Source organism: Hoplias malabaricus, chromosome X2 (assembly GCF_029633855.1).
Source record: "Hoplias malabaricus isolate fHopMal1 chromosome X2, fHopMal1.hap1, whole genome shotgun sequence".
NCBI lineage: Eukaryota > Metazoa > Chordata > Actinopteri > Characiformes > Erythrinidae > Hoplias > Hoplias malabaricus.
The window spans coordinates 4,014,986-4,042,434 of record NC_089819.1 but is presented as its reverse complement, the minus strand read 5'-3'; the positions used below and the strand labels follow the sequence as shown (position 1 = coordinate 4,042,434).

Below are 27,449 nucleotides of genomic sequence, written 5' to 3'. Positions count from 1 at the left end.
CGCAAGGCAGGAATACACCCTGGAGAGGGCGCCAGTCCTTCACAGGGCAACTCCTCACAGACAGTCACCTGGTGCGGAAATTGAACCCACAACCTCCAGGTCCCTGGAGCTGTGTGACTGCGATACTACGTGCTGCGTCACCGTGCCGCCCACTTTATTTTTAAAAACTTTAATTTTTGCTCAAAGACACCTCAGCCATGGATTGAGGTAGGGTTTACCTACCAGTCGTTGGGATCTCATTGGCAACCTTCCAGTCCCAAGCCTGCTTGTCTAATCATTAGGCCACACCTGGCCCACACCCTGCCACAAAAGTTAGCTTGCCAGAGTTGGTATACAAACTCTGTTTGCTCAACTTTGGCAACTAATGCTCTACAAACGGAGTAAATTTGGTTGTTTGCTGCCTCTGTCAAGTTGATGACTATTTGTCAGCATTCTGTGGGTGTCCGACAGGCTGTGAATCATTATCTCAGTTAAGGATAAGACTGCACAGTTCCTTCAGGCTGGAAATTCCCCTCACCAGAGGTTCCTACCATTTGAATTTCAGAAGCTTCCACAGAGTCCTGTGGTAGCGCAGTGAGTGAGTAGCAGTAATACAAGCCATTTGAAAATCTGCATTTCTTCTGTCACTTATGTTCATTACATACGGTTTAGAATTAGTTTTCTTTAAATTGTTTGTTTAAGGGTGTAGCTCTTGCGATCTGTTTGAAATCCTGCCCCATCAGACAACAGGATGTGTCAACAAATGAGAAAGGGCTTTCTTGGTAGCACCGTCACCCTGCTTCGTGCTGTCAAAGAGCAAATGTTGGTCATCAGCCCGTTACGCAGTGAAGCGATGCAGGATTTCAGCCTCTGCAGTGCCGCTCATTTTAGTGCTGCCTACACTCTGTCCTCTCACCATGCCTCATCAGTTCAACAATGCTGTGTCCATTGCTCATGTTGAGTTTGAAATATCTCACTGTTTCACAAACAGTCCCCCACAAAAGAAGTTAAAACCATAAGCTTATGCCTTGTCTATCGCTCTAAATATGCAGCGAGATATTCAGTCTGTATAATCAGGATTGTAGTTTCCTATGCAATTAGTGCATACCATTGTTGAAAAAAGATTACGATTATGGGACTGGGACTAATACTTATAGCAGTTATAATATTTATAGCTAACATTTTGGCCATTTCTAAAAATGTATTAATTTTTTTTATTGTCTGTAACCGCATATCCAATTCAGGGTCATGGTGGGTCCGGAGACTACCAAGAATCACTGGGCGCAGGGCAGGAACACACCCTGGAGGGGCTCATATATTCATGTGTTCACTCACACCCTATGGACACTGCTGAGTCACCAATCCAGCTACAATGTGTGTTTTTGGACCATGTGAGGAAACTGGAACACCCCACATATGGAACACCACAGGGAGAACACACCAAACTTCTCCCATAGCGGGTCTCGAACCCACAACCCCAATATGCTGGAGCTGTGTGACAGTGACACTACCTACTGCGCAACCATGCCGCCCCAAGTTCTAAAAACTTTGATCCTCAGACTAGGCTGGAAATAGCATTTATAATTAATATTATATCTGATATTGCTGATGCTTAGGTAAAACAACATTGAAGGCTGTAATTTATTGAGAATCCCTTAGCAAACCTGATTCCCATAGCTGTTGTTAGAAGGGTGAGCTGCTACTTAAAGTAATACTTCAGCCAAAAAGAACTTGGCCAAATGGGCAATAATGAATAACCTAGTGTGGGCAATTTAGTGGATAGCATAACATATATTTAACATATCTGTCCTTTATGATATTTTATGGAGTGTTAATATAATTAGCTACACTTAATATTTCATAAACAGACAATATCTTCAAATACAGCATTGCCAAGCATTTAAGGGCCTGTTGAGAATATCACAGGTATGTGTTTATGCACGTTTTATCAGTTTGCTTGATTCGCTTTATACACAGATTTTAGAGAAAAAAAGACTGATGCATTTTTTTCCCTTTTACAGTCACGTACCAACACATATGCTCTGACTTCTTATTGCAAGGTATGGAGCATGGGCAGTCTCATTAATTTACCCCACCTTCTTTTCCACATCTCATTGGACACAAAGTCAGAGACATACTGACAGCAAAGAGAAAATTTGATGCAAGTTGAAATGGGGCCAAACCACACAAACATGTGGAAAGGATCAGCTGAGTAATTTATTATGAGAAGCATTCTCCTTCCTCAAACACATTGTCTCTGAAAGCTTTTCAGAGGTTTCTCACAATGTGAACAAGCACAATGTTTCTTTCATTGCTTTTATAAATGTTTTCCTTGTGAAATATTGTCTTTGTTCTTTATAGCTTGGTGAAGCATGGGTAACATCTATCTCACAGGCTTGGTCACATGAGGATTTGGAAGTATCATTGTGTTTTGTTTCACACATTGGGATATTGTATATTAAATCTGAATCAATAAATATTAAACTTGTTGACCAATTTATAAACAATTTTTTAAAAAGATAGAGGTGGTTGTTTATGTTGAAGGTATCCAAGTGACTTGGGAATTTCACAACAGTGCTGGTGGTCGTGCTGGGTCCTTTAGCTGAGTGTTATATACAGTCATTTGCAGAGAGGGCCCATAATGCAGTGCTGCAGTAGCGTGGCCCCATGCCCAGCCATAATGAAGTGTGTGTTTATGGGATGACCTGAGGACAGTTGCACAGGGCAGTCGTCTGTGTAGGCTTTGTTAATTCCACTCTGCCATTCCTGGAATGACTGATATTCACAGGCTTGTGTTTGGCTTGTGTATGGAACAGTGGCCAGATCAGAGGTGACTGTTCTGTCCAGTTCAGGGGAGGGTCAGATGCTGATTTGTTTTGCATTCCTAATCAGGCTTTTGACTCGCTTCTGTTGTCCTGGCCTGTCTCTGTCTCTCTCTTTTGGCTGGCTTGCTTTCCCTCCACCACACACTCCTTTGGCAAAATCCCACTTTGCCGGATCATAATTTGTACACAAGCTGACAGGCTCACTGACCCTCTCTTACTCTTTATTTCTCCAGGACCCACTCTCACCTACCAACATACATTAATCATTTTCACAACTAAGTAACTATTAGAAGCCCCTGTCATATTGTGGAGTTATGCACATGCACAGTAACTGTTAGTGTGAATTTTTTCAGATTTTTGGGTTTTGAAATGTTCCTAATTTTGGGTTTATATGTCTGTCCTCATTCAAAGAGATTGGAACTTGGATTTGTATGAGTGGAGAAAAAACTTATGTTCGCTCAGGGGTGTGCGATATGACGATATGAAATTGTGAAGGATAAAGGATAAGAATTTGTCCATGATACACCATCACAGGGAAATTGTTTAATCGTGGTAATGCACATTCAGTCCGCCGCAGTTCTTATCTGTGTACTTGTTTACTGTGTAAATATGGGCAGCCTCTCGAGACACTACTGTAAGTCACTACTCTAAAATATATGACTAATGAATTACACCAAAAATAATTGTTAGTCCAAACATAAGATCTCTTCCTCGCAAAAAAATAAATAAATAAAAAAGTGGCACCACAAAGCCTAAAGAGCTCACAAGAGATTCACACACACAAAGCATACCAGTGCTTACATAGGTAGTCCCCTTAAAAGCAAGACTAAATTTGAGTCTTTCTGTCAATCCACTCATTGGTAATCCTCATGTTTGTGTAAAGAGTACTTGCAAAAAAAAAAAAAAGAACAGTTCAAAATAAACTACAACAAATAAAAAAAATAATTTAAACATGTTCCCCATGGATCTCCGTTATGGCTGTGTAGCTTGGGCTCTCTGCTTTAATGACATGTCAGTCAAGTCTGTAGACCAATCAGGGACCAAGGAGGTGGGGATGCTTCGGCGCCTAACACACGCACCGCAAGAGATGACTCGGTTTTATATGGCAACAGCACTCGAAATAAACAACAGTCAAAACAATAAATACGTTTTCAAAGCATAGATCTTTTTCATTGTCTGCCCTTTCCCTACTGAGACCATTTAAACACAGGAAGGGGAGTGAGGGAGGCACCCTCACTCTACAGCCATTCGGGGAAAGCTTCCCCTTCAAACACGTCCGGCCTTAAAGGGGAAGAGTACTGGGTTAGAAACAAAACTAATCAGAATAAATCTAGGGGAGTCAGAACTTTTTTACTGTTTGGTGAGGGGAAAAGGCCATTTGGAGAGTGCATTAGATTAGTTTATCAAGGAAGGTAATATGTAAAATGTTGCCATTAAGCTTAGATAATACAATTTTTTTTTTCTGTAGTAAAATGAATTCTTTTCGTTATGGAGAGGTTGGGGTCTTTGAAGATTCCAAAGGAAGATTGCAAAGAAGCTTCCAAATTTGATTAAGAAAAGTGCCTAAAATGTTTTGGTGTTTTGATCATATTTTTACCACGGAAGGTTAATTTCAATATGTTAATAATATAACCACCCTTCTATGGCATTTATGATAGTTTCTCACCACAAGAGCTCTGTTGAATATATATTATTTTAATGGTTGACAATTCTCAGCACAGGGAAGACACAGACAATGGTGCAGTGTGTATGGCACTGGTATGAGCCTCTCGGGGGTCTACTCCGTTTAACAAATAGCACCCCATACATAGAGTAAATGTCATTGGGATGTACATTAAATTGGTGTTTGAGATATGCAGCCTTTATAATCAGGAATTTGTTTCTTGCATTTGGAAATAAAGGTTTAAAGCTAAAGTTAGATTCAGTGAATAGTTAATATATTTTATAGCACATGTACATCTGCCATTTTATACTAAGATAACAAATCATTATTTTTAGACAATCCTTTGCATTTACATTTATTAATTTTTTTTGTTCTAGTGTTGTTGGCATTAGGTTAAACCACAGTGAAAACTGTAATGCATAGAAACATGTAACAACCTCTATTGGCATGGCTATCACCAGTAGACTTGTGGTGTTAGAAAAGTGAGCCGCAACTTAAAAGTACAATTACAAATAAGGCCTATGCAGAAAGCTTGTTTGGCCAAGGTATCCATTAGCATAAGTATATCTGGCCTTTATTATACTTCATGGGGTGTTTGCATAGCATTAGCAAAGCGTTTTTGCTGTAAATATTCAATGGCAGTAGCCTGAATAAATATTTACTATGAACCTATTAAACATACTCTCTAATTTATTACAAACACATACCTTGCTTTTTTATTCAGTGGCACCTATATACAGGACATAGCTTGACTTCTCAGCTGCTATCAGCCACATTCATCACTGGTTTGCGACTACATTTGTCCAGATATTATTCATCAGTGTCAGAGTGAGAGATGGTCCACTTTCAAAAAATTTCCAGCCTGGACCAACTTTATGGTCACAGGTTGAGCACAGAATCAGCTGTGCATCTAACTGTATACCAGCAATACAGAGCTACAAGAAGTTTCTAAAAAAGCAAGCAGTGATAAAACCAATGTATACTATTTAACAGATAAACCCATTGCTTAAACCCAGGATTGTAGGGGTACATTTTCATTCTGATATTTTCTCCACATTGTGGAGCCTTCAGCATCTAACTTCACAGAAATGAATGAGATGCTAATAATGTTTGTTTAGAAAAACCTGTCTTTGTTTCTGTGTTCGACAGACTTGGAGGTGGAGCTCACAACCACTTTACCACCTGCACCGTAGTATTGAGACTTCAATACTTCACATATGTCCCAGTGACTGTACACAGACATGTGGAGCATTACTGATCCCTTAAATCTAGTAAACAAAGACCATGCTCTGAAGCACTGCCTCTATGTCCCTAGTTCTGGATATAAATTTGACTGTGGACAGTATGTGTGCCCGTGCAAGATTGTGACGTTCCCTTTTTGCCTGAAGGAGAAAGCACAAAAGGGGGTTGTTTGTTTGTGTGTGTGTGTGTGTGTGTGTTAGTGTGTGTTTTAAATAAATAAATAGCATGAACATTCTGCTCTCTGAAAATATGACAAAATCATATTGCTCTTCCCAGTTCTCTTGCTCCATTTTGTTCCTTTTATAACATAGCTGGATAGCTTCAAGTCATCCAAATAAGACATTTCTGAAAAGAAGCAAACAGTTGTGACAAGAAAGTGTGGTGTGTAGCAGAGATAGTGGATCCCAATATGTTAGTTTTAGTGTTTATGATAAAATGCTCTTTTTAAGCTCTCTGTCCACTTTGTATAAAAACAGTGAAAAAACATGGCAGTCAAAAACCAATCATGACAAAGCAGCAAGGCAATTGGAAGTGGATTATTTTTTGATATAACATCTCACTTGCCACAAACAACAAATATAAATAAATAAATAAATTTTATAGTGATATAAAAAAAAGAGAAACACCTGTGAACAATGTCACATAGACCTGTCACGATTATTTGAGCTAACTGCGATGATTTGCACTGAATTATATTTTATTTCAATCCCAACAAACAGAATATCAGTTATGTGTATTTCTAAACAAATAGTGAGACAAATGAGTAAGGAGATTTAGGCTGTGCATATCTCCTGCTTATACTTTCATGATCGTGACAGCCCTAATGTCACATGACACTCCAAGCTCAAAGGTGCAGGGCGTAGCTAGAGAACAGGACAGGGAGAAACGCACACAAGACTTTGTGGGAATTCCTTGTCATTCCTTGTCTGAAACAGCTTATCCAGTTCAGGGTCACGGTGGGTCCCGAGCCTACCCAGAATCACTGGGCACAAGGCTGCAACACACCCTGGAGGGTGCGCCAGTCCTTTGCAGGGTGACATTCACTTACACACTCTGCCACTTGAGTGGCCAATCCAACTACTACCTACGTGTTTTTGGACTGTGGGAGGAAACCCACGTGGACACGGAGAGAACACACCAAACTCCTCACAGACAGTCACCACTGTGCTGCCCTAGGCAGATTCAGCATACTTTTAACATGTCACGCTCTTCAAATAGCAGTAAGTGAAAATCAAAAGTAGATGTTGCAAAGTGATCACTGAGCAAAAGAACAAGGTAAAAGTTTTTAATCACATGGAAAGAGTGGAAGTAAAAGATATTTGTTTCTAGAAATAGCCAGTGAGTGGAACTACTGAGTGTTTTTAATAATGTGGCCAGTGTGTTGTTGTATATGGTAGGTGTTTCTAATAAACTGGTCAGTAACTTGATGAATGACATAGGTGTTTCTAATCCAATGATTGAAAGTGAAGGGGCACACACACACAGAAAAAAAATATATTTTGTGCTTCTAGAACTGGTGATGTATGGGTCCTCTGAACAATAAGCACTTTCACAGTGTGTCCTCATTGTCTCTAGGGATCCAGAGATTTTCTCAACAAATTTCTGTTTTGAAGCAGCACATTTATGAATCATACAAGGAGTGTGATACTAATTGAATCATCTTTTTAGATGAGAAATAATCTGTGCTTTAAAGAATAAACTTAAAATGTGGCTTCTTTCGCTCTCTCTTAAATGGGACTTTCTGGAGCAGCTGTATATTAGATTAATGTCACAATGCTTAGTAATGAGTGCTGGCCAAATGTGTAAAAACACACCAGAATTTGGCTGTTAAGCAGTTAAATGCCTTTTCTAGAGTGACATTACTCTATATACTACTGGGGGCCATAATACTTATATTTGCCAGATCATTGTTGTTGTTTTTTGTTTGTTTGTTTGTTTTTTTACTTCCTCCAAAATATGTTCTTGGGAATTCTACAAAATCTGAAACTAATCAAGCCATTTTGACATATATCACATAACTGTGCACTTTGTATTACATAAAAGTGGACAACAACAGTGTGTTAGTGATGCACCCTGTCATGCAAAATTTTGTGCTTAGTTAAGACTCTCACTTCTGTTTTTGCCTGTCGAATGTGAATAGCATTCACAGGACTGAGTAGGCATTTAAACAAACAGCGTAAGAAAAGTCAGCATTTCATCAAAACATAACACATCTAGAAAGAATGTTTTAACTGCTGTAGTTTGTATATATCTGTATATTACTTAAACTCTGAAGACTGTTCATGTAGTCTTGAATCAATGCACTTTCACCAATAGAAAGTCCAAAGCTCTTTACTTATTCTTGTTTTCTGTCTCTGTCTTTATTCTCCCTTTTCAGTCTCCAAGCTAGTGATGACTCAGGACTGATTCAGCGGGGATTAGACTGATAGGCAGTTTGGTGGGAAACGAGGTCTCAAGAGGGAGAGCAAGTCTGATAGCAGGAGGGAAATCAACGCCACAGTGATATCACCTTTCGGTCTGCAAAGGAGTTTGACTTTCACAGCATGGCCTCTGCTACTGAATCGTTTTGGATGTAAAACAACAGACACACAGTGATCGGAGAGGTACTGTAGTTGACTGGATTCTGAAGAACTAACTAGAGGCATATTCTCAAAGTGCCCTTCCACAGAAGCATCAGTCCATGGAGCTAAAAGCTGTGCACTTTTGAGGACCCTTTTAGGACATGTTTTTCTTGAGCGTTTCCTCCTCGTCTTTTGATGCTGTTTTATGTAGTTGACTGTGCGTTGGGTTGAATACACACAAAAGCCATCCCAATACACACATAGCAACATCAATCTGTGGAACTAAAATGGAAAACCTTATACCAGAACAGCTTTGAGGAACTTTGAGGATCTTAATCCCGGGACTTTTTATCCTCTCTGTATCCTGTTTGATTGTTAATTTTGTGGTGTAGTTGAATTTGAGCACCATCAATGGCCTCCCATTGAGAAGTTAGAAAGGAAACAGCTTCAAGCTAACAGCTTTGAAGACCCTGGCAGAACGTTTTTATGAAACGTTCTTTCCTCTCCTTTTCATGTTTTTCCGAGGCCCGAGTGTGTGTCGGGAGGCTCCGTCATGGCCAGGCCCCTGCTGAAGATCCAGCGCTACTTCCGCCGGAAGCCCATCCGCTTCTTCTCCTTCATCCTCCTCTACCTCACTGCTGGCAGCCTCGTATTCCTTCACTCTGGATTCTCCGGAGACAGTGCCCAGACAGGCCGTGACCCACACACATCGGCTGAGAATGGGGCATTGTCCTCGGATAGCCGTGGACTGGGGCTTATCGGCAGGGTGTTCAAGGACACACGGCGGGCCGCCCATAGGTTTGGGCCACCCTGGACGAAGGGGAATGGGCAGGACGGCCCAGTGTGGACCAGCGCCGGCAGCAGGAGCCGTGGGGCCAAAGGGAGAAATGCCAAAGAAACAGAGGATGAGAGAGGTAAGATTATGTTTTTTTTTTTTTAATATGATATCAGTTGCTATTATTTAGTATGAAATAGACTGAATTTCTGTTTTGTAATATTACAAGTTAAAAATTCAAGTAAAATCAGGGAATTCACTTAAATATGACATTTCTGAAATTGTTATTTTACTAATTTATTACTATTGTTTTATTATGTTAACATTTTGCAAAAACAAAAAGGCACAAAGTCGAGTCACTGTTACAGAGTTCCAGGATCCTGGGGTTGAGGGTTCAAGCCAGTTTGGGTGACTGCTAGTGAGGAGTTTTCTCTTTGTCTGCGTGGGTTTGTTTTAAGTGCTCTGGTCTCCTTCCACAGTTCAAAAACACAAATCGGTGAATTGGCCACACAAAGGTGTCTATTATTATGAGTATGCGGTGCCCTGTGCCCCATTCAGAGCTTGTTCCTGCCTTAAGCCCAATGATTCTGGATCGAATCCAAGACCCACCATGACTCTGGATTGGATATGAAGTTACAGACAAATGACAATGAATAAATGAATGAGTAAAAATCCCCTTAATTTTACACAGGCCAATTCTTTCTGTATGTGGAATCAAGCAAACAATATACTCAAGTGTGTTCCTGATTAAGATTTAGAGTGTGCCCATTAAGCTGTGCTTTTGGGCAATGGAAAACCTTTCAAAATTCTTTGAAGCTCTGCAAACTACCACAATGTCTTAACTGAAGTATGCTGTTTTTTATGTCATAGCATTTACATAAGCTATTTTCATATGGTGAAAGAAAAAGAAAAAAAAGTTGAAAGTGAATGAGGTTTGTCTGGTCATCAGTTCAAGGGATTATGTCAGAGCTGTGGGTTCTGCAGTGGGCCAAATTTCGACTGAGGTTTGTGGTGTTGCCTCATAAGGCCTACATCATATTTTTTCTTTAATATTCATCACTTCTCTGCAAGTAACAGTTATTTTTAAATTCAATTAATCTTTTTTTTTTGTTCAATACTCAATATTTATAAATAACGTTGAATTGCAGCATTTTTAAAAAAAGAGTAATGAATAGTGTTGCACCGATACCGTATCATCAACGATACTGGCACTTAAACACAATATCCGTATTGGCTACAGAGTGTACCAATAACATAGGTGTGTTGGAAATGGCCCCCTACTCTCTATATGTAGTACACAGGGCACTTTTTGGGACACACCCAATGAAGCAGATACTGATGCACATTCACGCCGCTAGATGCAGCTCGAATTAAAAGTTTGGGGAGATTATTTGGGGACATGTGCATCCAGCACTATGCAATGTCTTTTAGTTATCCATAGGTTTACCGTTTAATCCCTCCTCCACTGTAGAGTACCAATGGACTTTCTGTGCTCTGTTCTCATTGGCTGTTGGCGGGATTCATTCAGAGTTGAGTTGGTGAAGCGTTTACACTATGTGACTACGTCCAAAGTCAATAAAAATTGAACATGTTTGTGACTGCACCAGAGTCTGCAAACTAGCGTCAAGGCATGCCAAAGAATACTGACTTCATACAAGCAACCACAAAGAAGCATGCTAACACAGGTCAGCAGCAAAGTGCATTTAACATTCATGACAAATATCCTCATAACAGTGTAAAAAGCTGTTCAGTCAGGCTAGACTATGTCTTCCTGTTTGTACTTGTTACTGCATTGTGGATATATTTGTTTTTTCATGGCTCTGAAACTTTAGGTTTTTTAATGTGCAGTTAATAAAGAAGTAAATGATGTTCATTCAAGTTTATTATATCTTATTAGCGATACAGAGCACTGCTTTTACAAAATAAAATCTGTAAGTATAGCAATATAAATATCTGGATTTATAGGCCACTTTCTAGTAGTTAAGATAGATAAGAGTTGCTATCTGTGCTCGGTATCGGCAGATACTTGAACATGAAATATCTGTATAGGTATCGGAAGGAATATCGATATCGGTGCATCCCTAGTAATGAACATTGACCTTTTTTAAATGATAAACATAAAATACAGAATGGCACTAAGTTTGAACAGGCACATTTTTATTTCTCAAAGCAGAATATTCTGTTTTTAACAAAAAAAAAAAAAACATTTAGTCAAATGTAGACATGAAAATGTATCTAATGTGAAAAAGAACTTTAGGTAAGATTTGGGTTCTTTTGCTCCTGGGGCTTGCTTGTAGTATAATTCATTTTTACAGCACTGCACTGTACTGGGTGTGAAGGAGGAGGGAGGGGAGTGTGATTTTCTACATTCTTCCACAAGTTGCATAGTGCAGTTTCTGCAGTACGAACTGCAGAGTAGCGGGGACATAGGCTCTATTCTTTCTATTACAGGTAAGTGGAGCATCACAATGATTATGAAGTTGTAATTTTATAATAAAATATTACATGGATTTCCTTTAATATCATGTTCATAGTGGCCAAACTTATCACGGATATCAGTTTTATCCATGTTGCTTCATGTTCATAGTACTCGTGACACTGTTCCTGGAGACCATGCACTTCTACACCCAAGCAAGGAGTACCACTGTAAACTGATTTGCCAGCACAGTTGGAACAAAGGAAACCCCATTGTAAACACCAAAGGATCACACACACTGTCTACACTGTACATAATATAGTACAAACAAATCTATTAAAACTATAAATACATGAAGAATTGGTCAAATATGTCTTGTCCACTCATAAAACAATAAAGGTATCTTCAGTAATAGTGCCTTTGCTCATATTATCAAGAAAAAATAAAAATAAAAGTTTTGTCATCTGCTGGGCTTGTGCTTTGGCGAGCGCATTTATTTCAATGTGTCTAATATTTTTGTGCTTTTATTAGTGCAGTTTATAAATTCTTGTCAAATATTATCACAAAATATCTGTAAGAAACAGTGAAAACAGTCAGGGATATTTGCTTGATCTGACACATCTAAGCCCTTGCTTTTAGCCTTGATTTCTCCCCATGTATTTTCCTCATGTTCTCAGTGAGATTTTTGCTTTTGAATCTTGGTTCTCATGATCAGTGTTTCTCTCTCATGCCCTTATTGAGTTTTCCTGCCTTTATTATGGAGCTGCACCTGAATTTCTACAAATCTACATCAGGACATTGTTGGAATCTTGTACAAATAAAATTGAATGGAATAATTTAATCTGCATTATTGCAATATAGTGTTATATATCATGTATATATAAAGTTTTTTGATTTGCTAGATCACTCAAAAACTGCCAAATGAAAGCAGGTTTTAGCTCAGAATGTAGGCGAAAGCCATCTGTGCGTGAGGGAACAGGACATCCCTGTAAATGTGGGATTGTACTCTGTCTGGTCATTCAAATAAACACAATAAAAGTGAGGTCAGGATACAGTCAAAGGGTCATTATAGAGGATGTTCTCCCAAAGTCAGCTGTAAAATGGGTAATCTATGAATTTTGGACACAATCTTCAAACCCCATTTCTGGAAAAGTTATGGCATTTTTTAAAATGTAAAAAAAACATGAACCTCTGATTTCTTAAACTTCCTTAAAGTGTTGTTTAATGGAGAAATGTACAGAAATTAAATCTGAACCCAACAACACACTGCTAAAAAATTCGGGACGAGCAAGATAAGAGTGAATTGTTTATAGACGTTTCAGGTCACACTATTCTGGATCATTACACTGTTAGTGGGTGAATACAAAAGATGTAAAAGTATGGTTCAATAAAAGCTCAGATAGCTCATCACAGGCCAAAATTTGCAATAGGTTTGTCAACCAATTCAGGCAGAATATTTTTTCAATGTTTTTCAAAACACAGTGGGTAAAGGCTAAGGTCAGAATCTGCTGCTAAATGTGTGTGAATATTGATCTGGTATTGTTTAAGAAACCGTCATGCTACCTTGATGGACATACCCACATGGAATTGTGAGTATTTTGTCACTGTCATTTAACGCAGTCTGACACTGCATCAAGGAATGCAACCTGAAACTGTATTATGCAAAGAGGAAGGCATATGTTTGTTTTGTGCAGAAATGGTGGTGTTCTCTTGGCCTCTGAGATGGACTTAAAAACAAAAAAAACATGTTCGGTTGTGAGAAGAGTCCAGGTTTCAGGTTGTTTCTGGAAAAAAAATGACATGGAATTCTACATGCCAAATATGAGAAAGACCACCCAGACTGTTAACAGTGAAAAGTGCAACAGTGTACATGTCACAGGCTACAGTTTCATTGCCTTCTGCAGCCCAGCTCTAGTGCTCTGCAGGGGCATCCAAATGCAGGCTAGCCTAAGGTTTTCACTGCTACAGATGCAGCATTATTTATATTGCCATGGCGATCTCAATGTCATTTATTCTGTGATAGATCTGTTCTCATAACTCGCAGCAGACAGCAGGTAGTGATTTTTTTAAACTACTGTTGAACTGATAAGTATGTAAATACAATAGATATCAAAATTCTCCATAACCCTGTTTAAACACTAGGGTAATTTTATTTAAAACCAAACTGAAATCATTTGGAGGGGAAAATGAATTTATGATTGAGTACATTTTGCCCTCCCTCTTACAATTGGTGAACAGGCTGTGTTCAGAATTAACCAGTCACTTCTCAACTCTTGTTAGATTGAGTTCATAAACACCCTGCCATCAATTATAATGTAGTATATTTTTTGTAATTTATTGGGTGAAGCCATGGTCCGCAAGGAGCATACAAAGCATCAAAGGGACCCCATTCCTGAAAGGTATCAGTCAGTCATCAGTGAGTGGATAACATATGTGTAAAGTGGGAATATGTGCTACGTCTGATGAGACCAAGGTTGAACTTTTTGGCCACAATTCCAAAACCCAAACCACACCATATCCACAGTGAAGAATTATGATAGCAGCTATATGTTTTATTTTAATAATACCTTAACTGGAAAGGGCACCTACCTCTACGACTGCTTTTGCACACTAATGACTCACAGCAGATGTGATAATTGCTGCTCATGCCTCTTTCTCTTGGGAAGAAGATGAAAACGTCTCGGATAGGGCGAGTTTGATGGAAAGAGTGGTGTTTGTGGCAGTGGAGCCGCTCCTTTGTTAGAGTAGACTTAATTGGCAGAAATAGTTGGCGAGCGCTGGTCAGTACAGATGGCCAGACAAATTAATGAGTTGAAGGGCCATTGATTTGTGGCTGGGACTTTTGGACCTGTAATCTGAATATACAATACAAAATATTTTGTTTGTTTGTTCCAAATACATTTTCTAGAAGGTGCTTGTCTGTATCATCATTCTTGTGTTTTATTTACACACTCATGACCCAAAGTGTGGAAGCAAAAATGTTTAAAATTGCTTACACAGGGGCTGTCCTATGTACTCAGTCTGTTCTCTGTCCTACTTACAGACCCAGGTGTTTGAAGTGATTTGGCTCCTGCCCAAATCAGTCTCACCTGTTTGTTATAAAAGGAGCAGCATGTACCCATTGCCACACTGACCAAATTACATATTGCATTTTAAATGCTGTGCAGATTATTTATTAATTTCATCAGCTATATAATGGGAAAAAGCAGAGTCATAATGTATTACTTACATAGACCACAGAAGTCATGTTACTATTTTTAGTGCAAGGTGTAATAGTAGCAGGTTGACAACAAAACTACAGTACTCTGTATGTTAAATTGAGCAAATAAACTGTTATTTTGCATTAAAATACACAGAAATCTGTTTGCTTTAGAAGACCTGTTCCTTGGATGACACGGATTTTGCATATCACTACATCACAAAAATGTTCATTCTTATAGAGAGAGAAAATATTTTATATTTTGCTTTAGGTAGTGCCTCTTGGCGTAAGAATGTTGTCAGACACTTATGTGAACATTTGCTCATACATATTCAGAAATATGCAGACATAGGACAATAAATCAGCCTTGCTGTGACACACCTGACACACTTGAGTTGATAATCTGAATGGGGTTCTGATTAGAGGTGCAATAACACCCTGCAGAAAAATCACTGGCAACTAAACTAATTACAGCAGTTTCTACACATCATATAACTGCACTCACTTAATTAAACCATTTGTTCTATATAAATAATCTGTACAGACCTGTATAATATAATTGAAATTGCGTAGTCCTTTTTAGAGTTGATTTTTTAATGGGTCCCTCCAAACTAATCAGTGTTAGTATTCATTGGACTTATCTTTTGAAAGGCTCTAAAAGTGTCCTTGCTTAGAAGATTAGAAGAGTTTTCAAAATTTGATTCTGTTGATGACATAGGAGCCATGGTTTGGTATTCTCATGATATGTCATTAGGGGAGAAAAAAAGAAAAAGTTACACATCATAGTAAGAACCCCATAGCAAGTAGGCAGGAGGAGCGCTCAAGTGGGTTGCTAATTGTTGCTGATCTTGAATGTTGATCTTCAGGCTTCCAAAATTCTTCCACAATTATCATCTGATGAAGAAGAGATGATGGAGCACAAGTGGTCAGAACATGTTTCTGAGCAGTGGACCTCAACGAGAAGGGTTTGATTCAGTACAAACAGGTGCTAAATGTTCTTCAAACCCTTTCTGAGAGTGGCAGCCACGTTTTGAGGTCAAGGACAATGTTCAAATAGAATCTCAAAATGAGGCTCTTTTCTCATCATTGGGTAGACATTGCACTTTTTTTTAGGTGTGTGAACACAAAATTCTTTTCAAATCAGCTTGGCACCACTTTCCTTTGTGGATACAGATGGACATTAGGAATGGAAAAAGAGATTAGATACTGATAATCAACAAAGGATGTGACCCAAATATGCAATGAGGAAATATTCAATATTTATTTTATTTGACTAATAACTGCCAGAACAAGAACTCCAGAACAACTAGAAACAAAGACAAAGCAAAGTTTACAAAACTGATTTAGTATAGGTTTTTGACCCCAATGACCTGATACAACACAAAGTACATTATCAGACTCACTACAGTGAGTACCATAAGAGCAATATTTTGTTGTGTGAGTGCCAGCTGTCTTTTGGTAATGAGCAGAATCAGATTGGTATTAAAATCCACCCATCACATAACATGGCAGTCAGCTCATATACAACAACAAGGTTTCTGTGTTTTGCCTCGTTTAAAAGATGTGGCTGCCTTGAAATCATGATTTTTAAGACATTATTCATTTTCTGTCACAAAGTTTTTACATACATTCTACAGGAAGACAGCTCTTTAAAATAATTACACTCTTAAATATCAAGGTGCTACAAAAGGTTCTTTGAGCGATGCCATAGATGAACCACTTTTGTTTCCATACAGAACCAGTTTTGTTTAAGAATTGCATGTGGGAAGAACCTTTTTAAGGGTTTCAACAAGTGTTTAATTCAACACTCTGTCTTAAGGTTCTTTACACATTTAAACATCAGCAAAAAAGGTTCTTTTTGGAACCAAAAATGTTTGTTCTATGGCATTGCTGAAAAGGACCCTTTGTAGTGCCCTTAAGAGTAAGAGTAGCATTAACTAACTCAGGACACTGAAAACTGCTGAATTAAATCCAGCAGAGAAACTAATGTGTTGAAGTAAAGAAGCAACAAAAACCTGGTATATATTTGCGATATAATGTGGATAATGTAGATATTATACATTATATATATATATATATATATATATATATATATATATATATATATATATATATATATATTGTCTAACCCTTTACACAAACTTTACACAAACATGATATAAAGAGATATGAATAATAAACTCTTCATGAACCCCATCCACTTAAAAAATGCATCCAGCTCAAGCATGTGACATACAACATTAGTAGTTTCATGATATTGCACATTTCCTTTTCAGCTGTGAAGGAGTCGAGTGTAAATGTATCCAGTACTTGGTGGTTGATTACTGAATGCCCAGAAACACGTATTTTGAGATGTTTAAGAAAAAAAAAACTTTATTTAAATAACTGCATAGCATAAAACGTCTGTCATCATGCCAGATTATTTCAGCAGGAAATACAATTTGTACATGCCTGGTACAAATATGTAGCCAGTATAAATAAAAAGTTGATGCTCACTATATTATTTTTAATTAGCTTTAGTTATTCAACAGATATATACAAATATACTTCAGCAGGACTTGGCACCTGTCCACACTGCCAAAAGTACCAATACCTGGCTTAATAACCACAGTATCACTGCTTGATTGGCCAGCAAAGTCACCTGACCTAAACCTGACCTTCTTCTTGTCAAGAAGAAGATTAGAGACACCAGATCCAACAATGAAGACGATCTGTAGGCTCCTGTTAAAACAACCAGGGCTTCCATAACACCTCAGCAGTGCCACATGGTAATCGCTTCCATGCCATGCCATGCAGCAAATTCTCCAGTGGTAAATAAACACTAGTAGTGTTAACTTAGCACTGAGAGTGTTAAATTATTACACTAACAGTGTTAATTTAACACTAATAGTGTTGATTTAACACTGGTGAATTTGCTGTGCACATTGATGCAGTAATTCATGCAAAAGGGGCCCTGACCTGAAGTATTGTATGTACTGTACCAAGTGTGCATGTACTGTACATTTCAGTAGGGCAACATTTCTGTATTAAAAAAAAGTAAATGGTGTTATATTCTAATTTTCTGAGATAATGACTTTTGGGGTTTCATTGACTGTAAAACATAGTCATCAACATATATATATAAACGCTTGGAATTAATATATATAATATGAGTTTCACTTTTTGACTTGAAATTTGACTGAAATATATTAAATTTTTGATGATATTCTAATTTATCATCACCCTCAGGACAAAAACATTTATGTCCATTTTGTGGTTTTATGTCTATGTTTTTGACATCATTTGAAAGTGCAACATGTCTTTCAAAATGTGTTACAATTTCAGGATGAATGAACCAGTAGAAATGGTCCAAAATGACTTTGGAAAAAGTGCGGTTTTATTTCCTCCCATTCTGAAGTAAGATATTTTTAACCTGTTCCTGTAAAGCATTTCTTTTAAAGCATGGAACACACACAAGTGCCTGCACTTCCACACATTTCATGAAAATAGTCTGAAAGATTTTTCATTCAGCTGCTTCCACTCTGCCTTCCTCTGGTCTCAATCACAATTTCACGCATGAAGACTGCACAGACAGGATCCCTTTTTTTTCCCAACCCCCCAGCATGTGGAAATGTGGACAGTGAAGCGACTGATCCTAGATCAGTAGATATTTTGTGAAACAAATGGTAAAATATAGGAGTGTTTGACATGTACTGTAAGCCCAAATTTTTTAGACAACCCTTCTGATTAGTCAATTGTGAAAACATTCAGTTCCACAATCACTACTTTTGTAATCTCTGTAGAACAGAAGAAGAGGACTCATCTTTATCAATCCCCTTAGGGAAAATGCTTCTCTGAATTTAACACAGTGACAGTGAAGAAACATACAGCAGGCAGAGGTCATAGCTAAATACAAAAAATCTGGGAATTGAATCATGATCACCTTGCTAAATGAACAGCGTTGGTGAGCTGAAAGTAATCATCTAGCTTTACTACATAAACTCTTAATTGTTCTTGTGGCATCATGCAATCAATCTTTACAACAATCTGGAGTGCAGACTTTAAAGAAGAGCAGAGGCTTTTACTACCAATTAATGCACTTTAGTTCTTTAGGTTGGAGTGGTGGGATAGGACCTTTGGCAATATAGTACACGCTGAATCCTACCAGTATATTTTGCTTTCATTCTGTTGCATTCTCTACTTCAACACCTCGACTTTACTTTTTTTTATGCCTAGTGTAATCACGTCTGCAGTTGTAACAGTATTTATTTTCTGAATTTGAATAAACTAAACACTTGACCAAGAAGTACTTGAAGGTGGAGATTTTAACCTTGATGTGTGAATGACATCATCACCGAGATTCACAACTAAATTCTGTGTGAGCTAGCCAATATATTTCACACTTCAAGTATCTATAAGTAGTAGGAAATGTTCAGTTACCCCAAGGCTGAGAGCGTACTCCACAGGTCTACATATAGGATTCAAAGATAGAGTGGTAGAATTTGGGTCAGTGGAGCACTCCCATACACTACAATACTGTAAACTGATCTGTATGAACCGTGCCAAGGACAAGTTGTCATGATGCATCTGTGTCCACAAACCTGCACAATGCTCAGCTGAAGTAGTCCATTTGGGTCCCTACTCAAAATGCAAAATTGATGTTGTGCCAGAAAATATATTCATAATGTATAGAAATGGATTATAATGCACTATATGTGTCAGAATGTCAGCAGAAAATATATAATGTATTTCGTGGTATTATGCAAGAATTCCTTCTCATAGAATGGGTGTCTAATCAGTGTACCTCAAGAAATGTTTGGTATGTTAACAATATTTCTTTCATTTTGAACTGGAGCTTGTGTGCCTTAAAGTCTGCAAAGTCATTATCCTCTCGCAGGGAGTGTAAGAGCTTTATTAAACCATATTGTACTGTGAGCTCACCAGAGGCTGTTGTGAGAGGAGCTCACTGTGTTGTAGTGTTCTCCTTGTGCAGTGTACAGTGCAACTGCAAAGCTAAAATTTCCAGTTTCCTCTCATGTATGTAATGAAAGGCTATTGTCATGTAGGACACTTGTTTAGTCAGTCAAGTAATTTAAGCTTCATTTTAGTAGCATCAGAACATAATATAAGTCCTGAAGTGTTGTGGGTTCGAGCCCTGCTCTGGGTGACAGTGTGTTCTCCTCGTGCCCATGTAGGTTTCCTCCTTATGTCCAAAAACACATGTTGGTAGGTGAGTTGGTTACTCAAAGGTGTCCCTAGGGGTGAGTGTGTGTCGCCCTGCAAGGGACTACCTACATCTGCAGGATGTGTTCCCACCTTGCGCCCAGTGATTCTGGATAGACTCCAGACCCACTTTGACCCTGAACTGGATAAACATTTACAGACAAATGAATCTAAAGGCACTGAATATGTATCCTTGAGGGTGTCACCACGGAGACAGCAAAAGGTACTGCCACAGTGACAGTGTATAGTCTTTCTACTCTTTGTGATGGTATTTAATACTCTGGCACCACATTACTCATCAGTTTTTTAAAGAACCTTCTATAAAATAGAGGGTTAGCATATCTGTTGCTGCCTTTTTTTTTGTGATTAGTTGTGATAGTGTTTTAGAGTAAGGAAGTAAACTTCATTGACATGATTAATTCTACTTTCTCTTGCTGGATTAAGCAGCTGTGCAGGATGTTTTAGTTTTCAGTGGCTGAATATAGAACTCACACTGATGTAAGAAGTTTGGTGCTTCACAGTGTGTACACCATGCTGTTGTTGACAAATTTGACAGCTGTTTTTTTTTTTTTTCTTGCAATAAAAACAAAAAATGCAAATGCATTAATTGTTCATTTTCTTGAATAGACATTTAACCGACAACTTGCTTGTAATGTTTCAAATAAATACATTTAGAATTGGATGCCAGCAGCACACTCATTATGATAAAACACGTCATCTATGTCTAGATGTTATGATGTTAAGAGCTTGCTTGGCAAACTGTAATAAGTATCCTCCGTTTCAAAATAATTAAAAGTTGTAACACAGTAGTAAACATGCATCTGTCTTATCACAAAAGAAATCAGACTTTGTTCTTCTGACCACTTGGAAAGTACCAGCACCAAAACTACCCTCTCATAATGCTGTTGGAATACCATCAAACTCATGATGTCTATTATGTCTGACCACATTAGAAGCACAAATACTGCAACTTCTTTCTTTTGTAATGAACTAGAGTAAACTTTGAGTTTACTTCATATTGCCACCGGGACATTACCACTTCTCATGAACTGGGCTCAAACTCTGAATCTCTGAACTCTATCTGAACCAATACGTAGCTAAGTTCTTTGGTTACTGGGAAACTACATAGACCACAACACCTTCTACATGGTTCTGGGTCCTGTTTTTCATCCAGTGTGGGAATCTGAGCTTCTCCTGGATACAAAGCAGATTACTAAACTCAGCAATATGATTAACTTACAGCAGCGGATACTGGGCCACTCTCAGCTTTTAAGACAATTGCAATTATCATAATGCTGTGGTTTAGCACGCTTATAATAGAATCCTACTCTCCTCTTAGCTGGCTATTAGAAAAGGCATTAAAGACTAACGGGGAGACCCGATATGACATGGCACAGATGGATGTCATATATAAGCATGTGTGTCTGTATAGTTTCAGTGAAAGATGAGATTGATGTTGGAGATAATGGAGTATGATTATATAAAGGCTGGACGGGTGGATCACTGAAAGGCTCAAAAAAGGTTCATAATGGCAGTCATAAGAAGACCATATTAAAGGGGGGGGGGGGTTATTATTAACTACGTCATTGATTCCATGTTGTTTGAACTTCAGGTGTCATTCTTTCATGAACAAAAACATTCATTTGAACTGATAAATCTGTTTATGTTGGTGGCAATGATCGTGGCGATGATGAGAAGGATATACATGTGGATGATAATGATGAAGATGATGGTGGTGATGGAATGGCTATGGATGATGACAGTGATTTAAAACTTGTGGATGAAGATGGTAGTGGTAATAATTAGGAGGATATAAATCATTTTCAGGATGGACAAGACATTGGTGATAATGAATGTGGATGATGATGATTACAAAGATGAGAAATAATGAGAAGTCTTAGGCTCATGATGAGAGTGGTGGTAAAAAGAGAGTTGTGGATGAGGAGGATGATCGGCAGGTTGTAATTCATTTGTAAAAATCATAGAATATGTGTTTTTTGCCAATCTCACTGCACAACTTATCCAGACTACAAGAAACATCTTAGTTGGTTAGGGTTGAATTGGTTGTGCTGTATGAAAGCGCAGCTTTGTTTGGGGTCACACTGACAGGGAAACCACCAAACTAGACACTGGCCCTACAGGACTGAATTTGTGCACCCCTTTTCTAGATCTGTCCTGTTGTTGCAACGGTAGGCCAGTAGAGGGCAATAAGTGCCAATGGTATATTCCACTGCTTCTTCATATATGCTTTAGTCTGTATCTACTCCCCACATGCCTGAAACCATTTAGAACGCTGACTACCTGCTTCATGTGTTGTGGTGGCTGGGGATCCTGAGGACTGGTTTGAGAACCATTTTATACCTTGTGTTTTGTAAAGTGTGTCCCTCAGTGTTTTGACAGAATTCTGTATGGTTGATTCTGGATGATCCTTGTTTACTTTGTTTACCACAGCCTAGTGGAAAAATGAGTGCTGAGTGGCCTATGTACAAAATACATACAGATTACGTGACTTATTAATATATATATATATATTAAACAAGTATGGTATAAGTATAACATTTTTGTGATTTTAATTTTAGGATGTGCTAAATCACAAGATAACTTTTTTATCTCTTATATTCTTTCTCTGTCAATAATCGTTCTTTCCTTTCATATCCTCTTCTGTTTGCCTTCTCTCTTTTCAATCCAGCTAAGTACATCGGCTGTTATGTGGACGACACGCAGAAGAGGGCGCTTCGAGGAGTGTCTTTCTTCGACTATAAAAAAATGACGGTGTTCCGTTGCCAGGACAACTGCGCTGAGAGGTTTGGCAACTTTGAGCTTTAACTTGGGAATCGCGCACACACACACACACACACACACACAAACACACAAACACAAACTGAGTCACCCATATATAAATGCTTCCACTCCAAACCCATACAGATTAGTCATTCAAACATTCAACCCGTATTATGATAAGGAGCTTCCCTGTTTTATGCTTATTTACTTAATGCTTGCTTAATATTTCTGACCAGAGGCTATGTTTTTCATACAGTACAGTACTTCACTAATGATAGACATCAACTTATGATTATGACTAATTTAAAAAACACACACATGCACAGAAAAAAACAAAAACAAAATACTGTCTTGTGGAGTTAAAATGCTAATGCTTTGCTCACACTAAAGAAAATACAGAGTGACAGAAATATAATGCAATCTCTCCCTCTTTCTCTCTCTCTCTCTCTCTCTCTCTCTCTCTCTTTCATTGCTCGATTGTTTTCTTTGTCTCATTTCTTCCTCCCTCCCTCTTTTGCACATTTCTTCCTCTTAAATTCCTTTCAGTTCAGCTTTTGTTAAATGTCAACAAAACAACCAAAGACCCAAACAAAAATGGAACAATAATCGAGTCTGTCAAATTTTGTCACATTTATTATTGTTTTTTCAGACCAATATGACCAAAAATCTCACTGCTGGTGGCCTCGATGTCTTTAGAAAATGTAGGCCAAAATTCATGGGATTTCTGTAACTATTTACATCCATTTTATTTCCTGGCCTCCATACTATGAAGATGCAAAGATAGGTTGCCAGGAAAGTGCCAAGGACCCATGCAAGGAATGGTTTACATAATGATACACATTTCACTCAGTCTTCACTTTTGTCATCTGTCACTGAGCTAATACTATCTGTTAATAATAAAAATGTGTGTGTTTTTGAAACTCAACATCAGCAGTTCTGCTAACTTACATCAGTGTCCCCTATGATTAAATCATCCAGTAAAAAAAGAAGAGGTGAAGCAACCTACAAAACGTGCTGCAACAAAACAGTCTCATATGATGATTGCAGGTGTTAACTTTGTCCTCATTTCCTCTTAGGAAATTTAAGGACATGTTACGGAACAAGTCATTGAGGAGACCTTGTTTAGAGTTTTAAAATGTTACTTTGAGCCACACTGCAGAAAATCATGCTTTTTACCAAATGAAATTATATGAATCATAAGTCAATGTTTAACATTAAGATATGATTATAAGGATAATATAAGAATATTAATGTTTTTGTAGATATGTTGTACTTTTTAAAACTGGCATGCAATATATCAAAATTATACCCCAAACCGATACTTCCTGATGCATTTACTGAAGCTGGTACAACATGGGGCGAAGACCACACTACTGCAGCTAAATAGTCTGCAGCTAAATAGTCTGCAGTATGGAAGTTTTTCAAAAGGAGCGAGCATGACATAAAATATATAGTTTCCAACTCTTACTTAGCTAATGTCTTACATGAATGGAGCAAATTTAAATAACACACTTGAAGGCATACCACCCTGACAAATATGTAGAGTACTTTACAGTGAAATAGGAGACTCACACAGTACTGCACACACATGCATATCCTACAGCTACTGGAGGTGAAGAAACAAATTTCCTGTTGTGGAAGATGTTGGGTTTCAGTGTCGGCTAACCTTGAGCCAAGTTACACCATGAATTAACCATGTTTAGTTTTTCAATATAGCCCTACAAAAGCTACACATCATGGTACTTGGACATTTCTACATGTTGCAAAATATACTAGTGCAGAAAGGAGAGATGGTGATTATTTTGACATACCAGCTACACTGATGGCATCTCAGTGGAGTTTAATCCAAGCATCTCACATCCTGTTACATAAAAAGGGTTAACCAGAGAAAAACAAACTCAGGAAACATTATTTATACATTAATGATTTCCAAACAGTCAACTGAATATGTTGGTGCAATATTTGATTATTTTACAATGTAACTTACAATTAATATAATATAATAAAATATTATATTATATAAAATCCATCCATCCATTATCCACCGCTTATCCGGGTCCGGGTCGCGGGGGAAGCAGTCGGAGCAAAGAAACCCAGACCTCCCTCTCCCCAGCCACCGCCTCCAGCTCCTCCGGGGGTATACCGAGGCGTTCCCAGGCCAGTCGAGACATGTAGTCTCTCCAGCGTGTTCTTGGTCTGCCCCGGGGCCTCCTCCCCGTTGGACATGCCCGGAACACCTCACCAGGAAGGCGTCCAGTAGGCATCTGGACCAGATGCCCGAACCACCTCAACTGGCTCCTCTCGACGTGGAGGAGCAGTGGCTTCACTTCGAGCTTCACCCTAACCCTAACCCTAACCCTAACGCTGTCTCTAAGGGAGAGTCCAGACACCCTGCGGAGAAAACTCATTTCAGCCGCTTGTACCCGCGATCTTGTTCTTTCGGTCACTACCCAAAGCTCGTGACCATAGGTGAGGGTTGGGACGTAGATTGAACGGTAAATCGAGAGCTTTGCTTTTCTGCTCAGCTCTCTCTTCACCACAATGGACCGGTACAGAGCCCGCATTATTGCTAGCGCTGCACCGATCCGCCTGTCAATCTCATGCTCCATCTTTCCCTCACTCATGAACAAGACCGAGGTATTTAAACTCCTCCACTTGAGGCAGGATCTCACTTCCAACCTGGAGAGAGCACTCCACCCTTTTCCGACTGAGTACCATGGACTCGGACTTGCAGGTGATGATCCTCATTCCAACCGCTTCACACTCGGCTGCAAACTGGTCCAACAAGAGCTGGAGGTCCCGGCTCGATGAAGCCAACAAGACCACATCATCCGCAAAAAGCAGACATGGAATCCTGAGACCACCAAACCGGACACCCTTCACCACTTGGCTACGCCGAGAAATTCTGTCCATAAAAATTATGAACAGAACCGGTGACAACGAGCAGCCCTGACGGAGTCCAACTTCGACTGGAAACCAGTCGGACTTACTGCCAGCCATACGAACCAGACTCCTGCTCTGTTTGTACAGGGACTGGATAGCTCGTAGCAAAGAGTCCAGTACCCCATACTCCCGAGCACCCCCCACAGAATACCCCAAGGGACACAGTAGAATGCCTTCTCCAGATCCACAAAACACATGTAGACTGGTTGAGCAAACTCCCATGCACCCTCCAGGATCCTAGTGAGGGTAAAGAGGTGGTCCTGTGTTCCACGACAGGGGCGGAATCCGCATTGTTCCTCCTGGATCCGAGATTCAACTATCAGTCGGACTCTCTTCTCCAGTACCCCCGCATAGACTTTAGCGGGGAGGCTGAGGAGTGTGATCCCCCTATAGTTGGAACACATCCTCCGATCCCCCTTTTTAAAAAGGGGAACCACCACCCCAGTCTGCCAGTCCAGAGGCACTGCCCCCGATGTCCACGCAATGTTGCAAAGACGTGTCAGCCAAGACAGCCCCACAACATCCAGAGCCTTGAGGAACCCGGGACGAACTTCATCCACCCCCAGGGCCCTACCGCCAAGAAGTTTCCCTACCACCTCGGCCACCTCAGCCCCAGTGATAGACGAAATATATTTTATATATATATAAAATATATTTATATATATATAAATCCCATATAAGTATAAATTATAAAATATAATTTAATAATAAAATTATTGTTCAGATCTTCCGGTACCAAGTTGCCAATTTAACACACATACTCCTGTCTGCACCATGCACTAGCATTGACAGTGAAAGGTCATGCAGTGCCACCAGCAATGCAATCATTGATAAGGGGAAAAGATTTACATGCAATAAGGCAAAGCTCCTTCACTTTGTTTAGAAAAACAAACCTGATATATTTGTAGATAAAAATATATACACATTGGCTTAGATCTTTCCACCTCCGACAGTGTGCAGAAACACAAAGTCAGTGCTGAAGGATTTATTGCTGTACAACTGTATAATTGAATAGTTGCAGTCTCTAAGGTTTGCTTGCATTTTTAACATTTAATGCTTTGTTTTAAAGGTGACTATTTATAAAATTCTGAATAATTGTCCTCTAGGGCTGTCCCGAATACCATATTTTGGGCTTCAGAGCTTCAGCTAGGATATTTGGCGAATATTCGAATACTCGGAGAGTGGGGTGGTGTATATTGTTGTCATAAACAAAAATCCCCTTCCCACTCCTTCTTTAATATCACTCTCTCCATGCTGCGCCATGACTCAAAGCATGGCTTCGCTCACTACCTATGCTCACTAACTAGATCGCTAACTAAGGGCACAAATTATACACAATTTAATCAGTTTGAGTGGAGGTGCTCTAATTTCAGGCCAAAGCTGACAAAATGAACTGTGGCATCACCTCCCTTCATTGTAAGTGTGTTGTTTTAGCATGTTAGGCTGTTTTATATGAGTCTTAGGCTTCATTTGCACAAAGACTCTAATGTTGATGAGCCTGAATACAGATGGAGTGGGCAGAGCACTGTTTTTACTGCTGGAGCCTGAAGGTGGTGGAGCATTGCCTTTATCGATAATCACATTTATCCAAAAATATCGGAATCTCAAAATAAGAAAACAAATACAAACCCAATGAACAAATATCTGAATATCAAATATTTGGGGCCAGCCCTATTTTTCAGAAAATCAGCTCTCAATGCCCACTGTAAAATTAAAGCCGCACTTTGGCTCCCAACATGGCTCCGCTCACTGAGTCGTTCACTAACCTGTGCACTACATGGTGCCACTAAGGGCACAGAGTGTACATAAATAAACCAGAGCTTCTTTGAGGTGTAAACTGACAAAATGAACTGTAGCTTTGCC

At 39.0% G+C, this 27,449-nt stretch overlaps 1 protein-coding gene across 3 annotated transcripts in view; it reads left to right on the top strand.

Annotated features, from left to right (window-relative positions):
- LOC136676998 (sialate:O-sulfotransferase 2) overlaps window positions 1-27,449 on the top strand; it is a 93,031-nt gene that overhangs the window by 40,539 nt on the left and 25,043 nt on the right. For 2 of the 3 annotated variants that reach the window (XM_066654336.1, XM_066654335.1), the window contains exons 4-5: window positions 8,087-9,184; window positions 22,552-22,666. In XM_066654336.1, the coding sequence (XP_066510433.1) occupies window positions 8,824-9,184; window positions 22,552-22,666 (476 nt within the window). In that variant the 5' untranslated portion in view covers window positions 8,087-8,823. Of the gene's footprint in view, window positions 1-8,086; window positions 9,185-22,125; window positions 22,204-22,551; window positions 22,667-27,449 lie in introns of those variants that run through there. The other variant, XM_066654337.1, reaches the window with a different exon arrangement.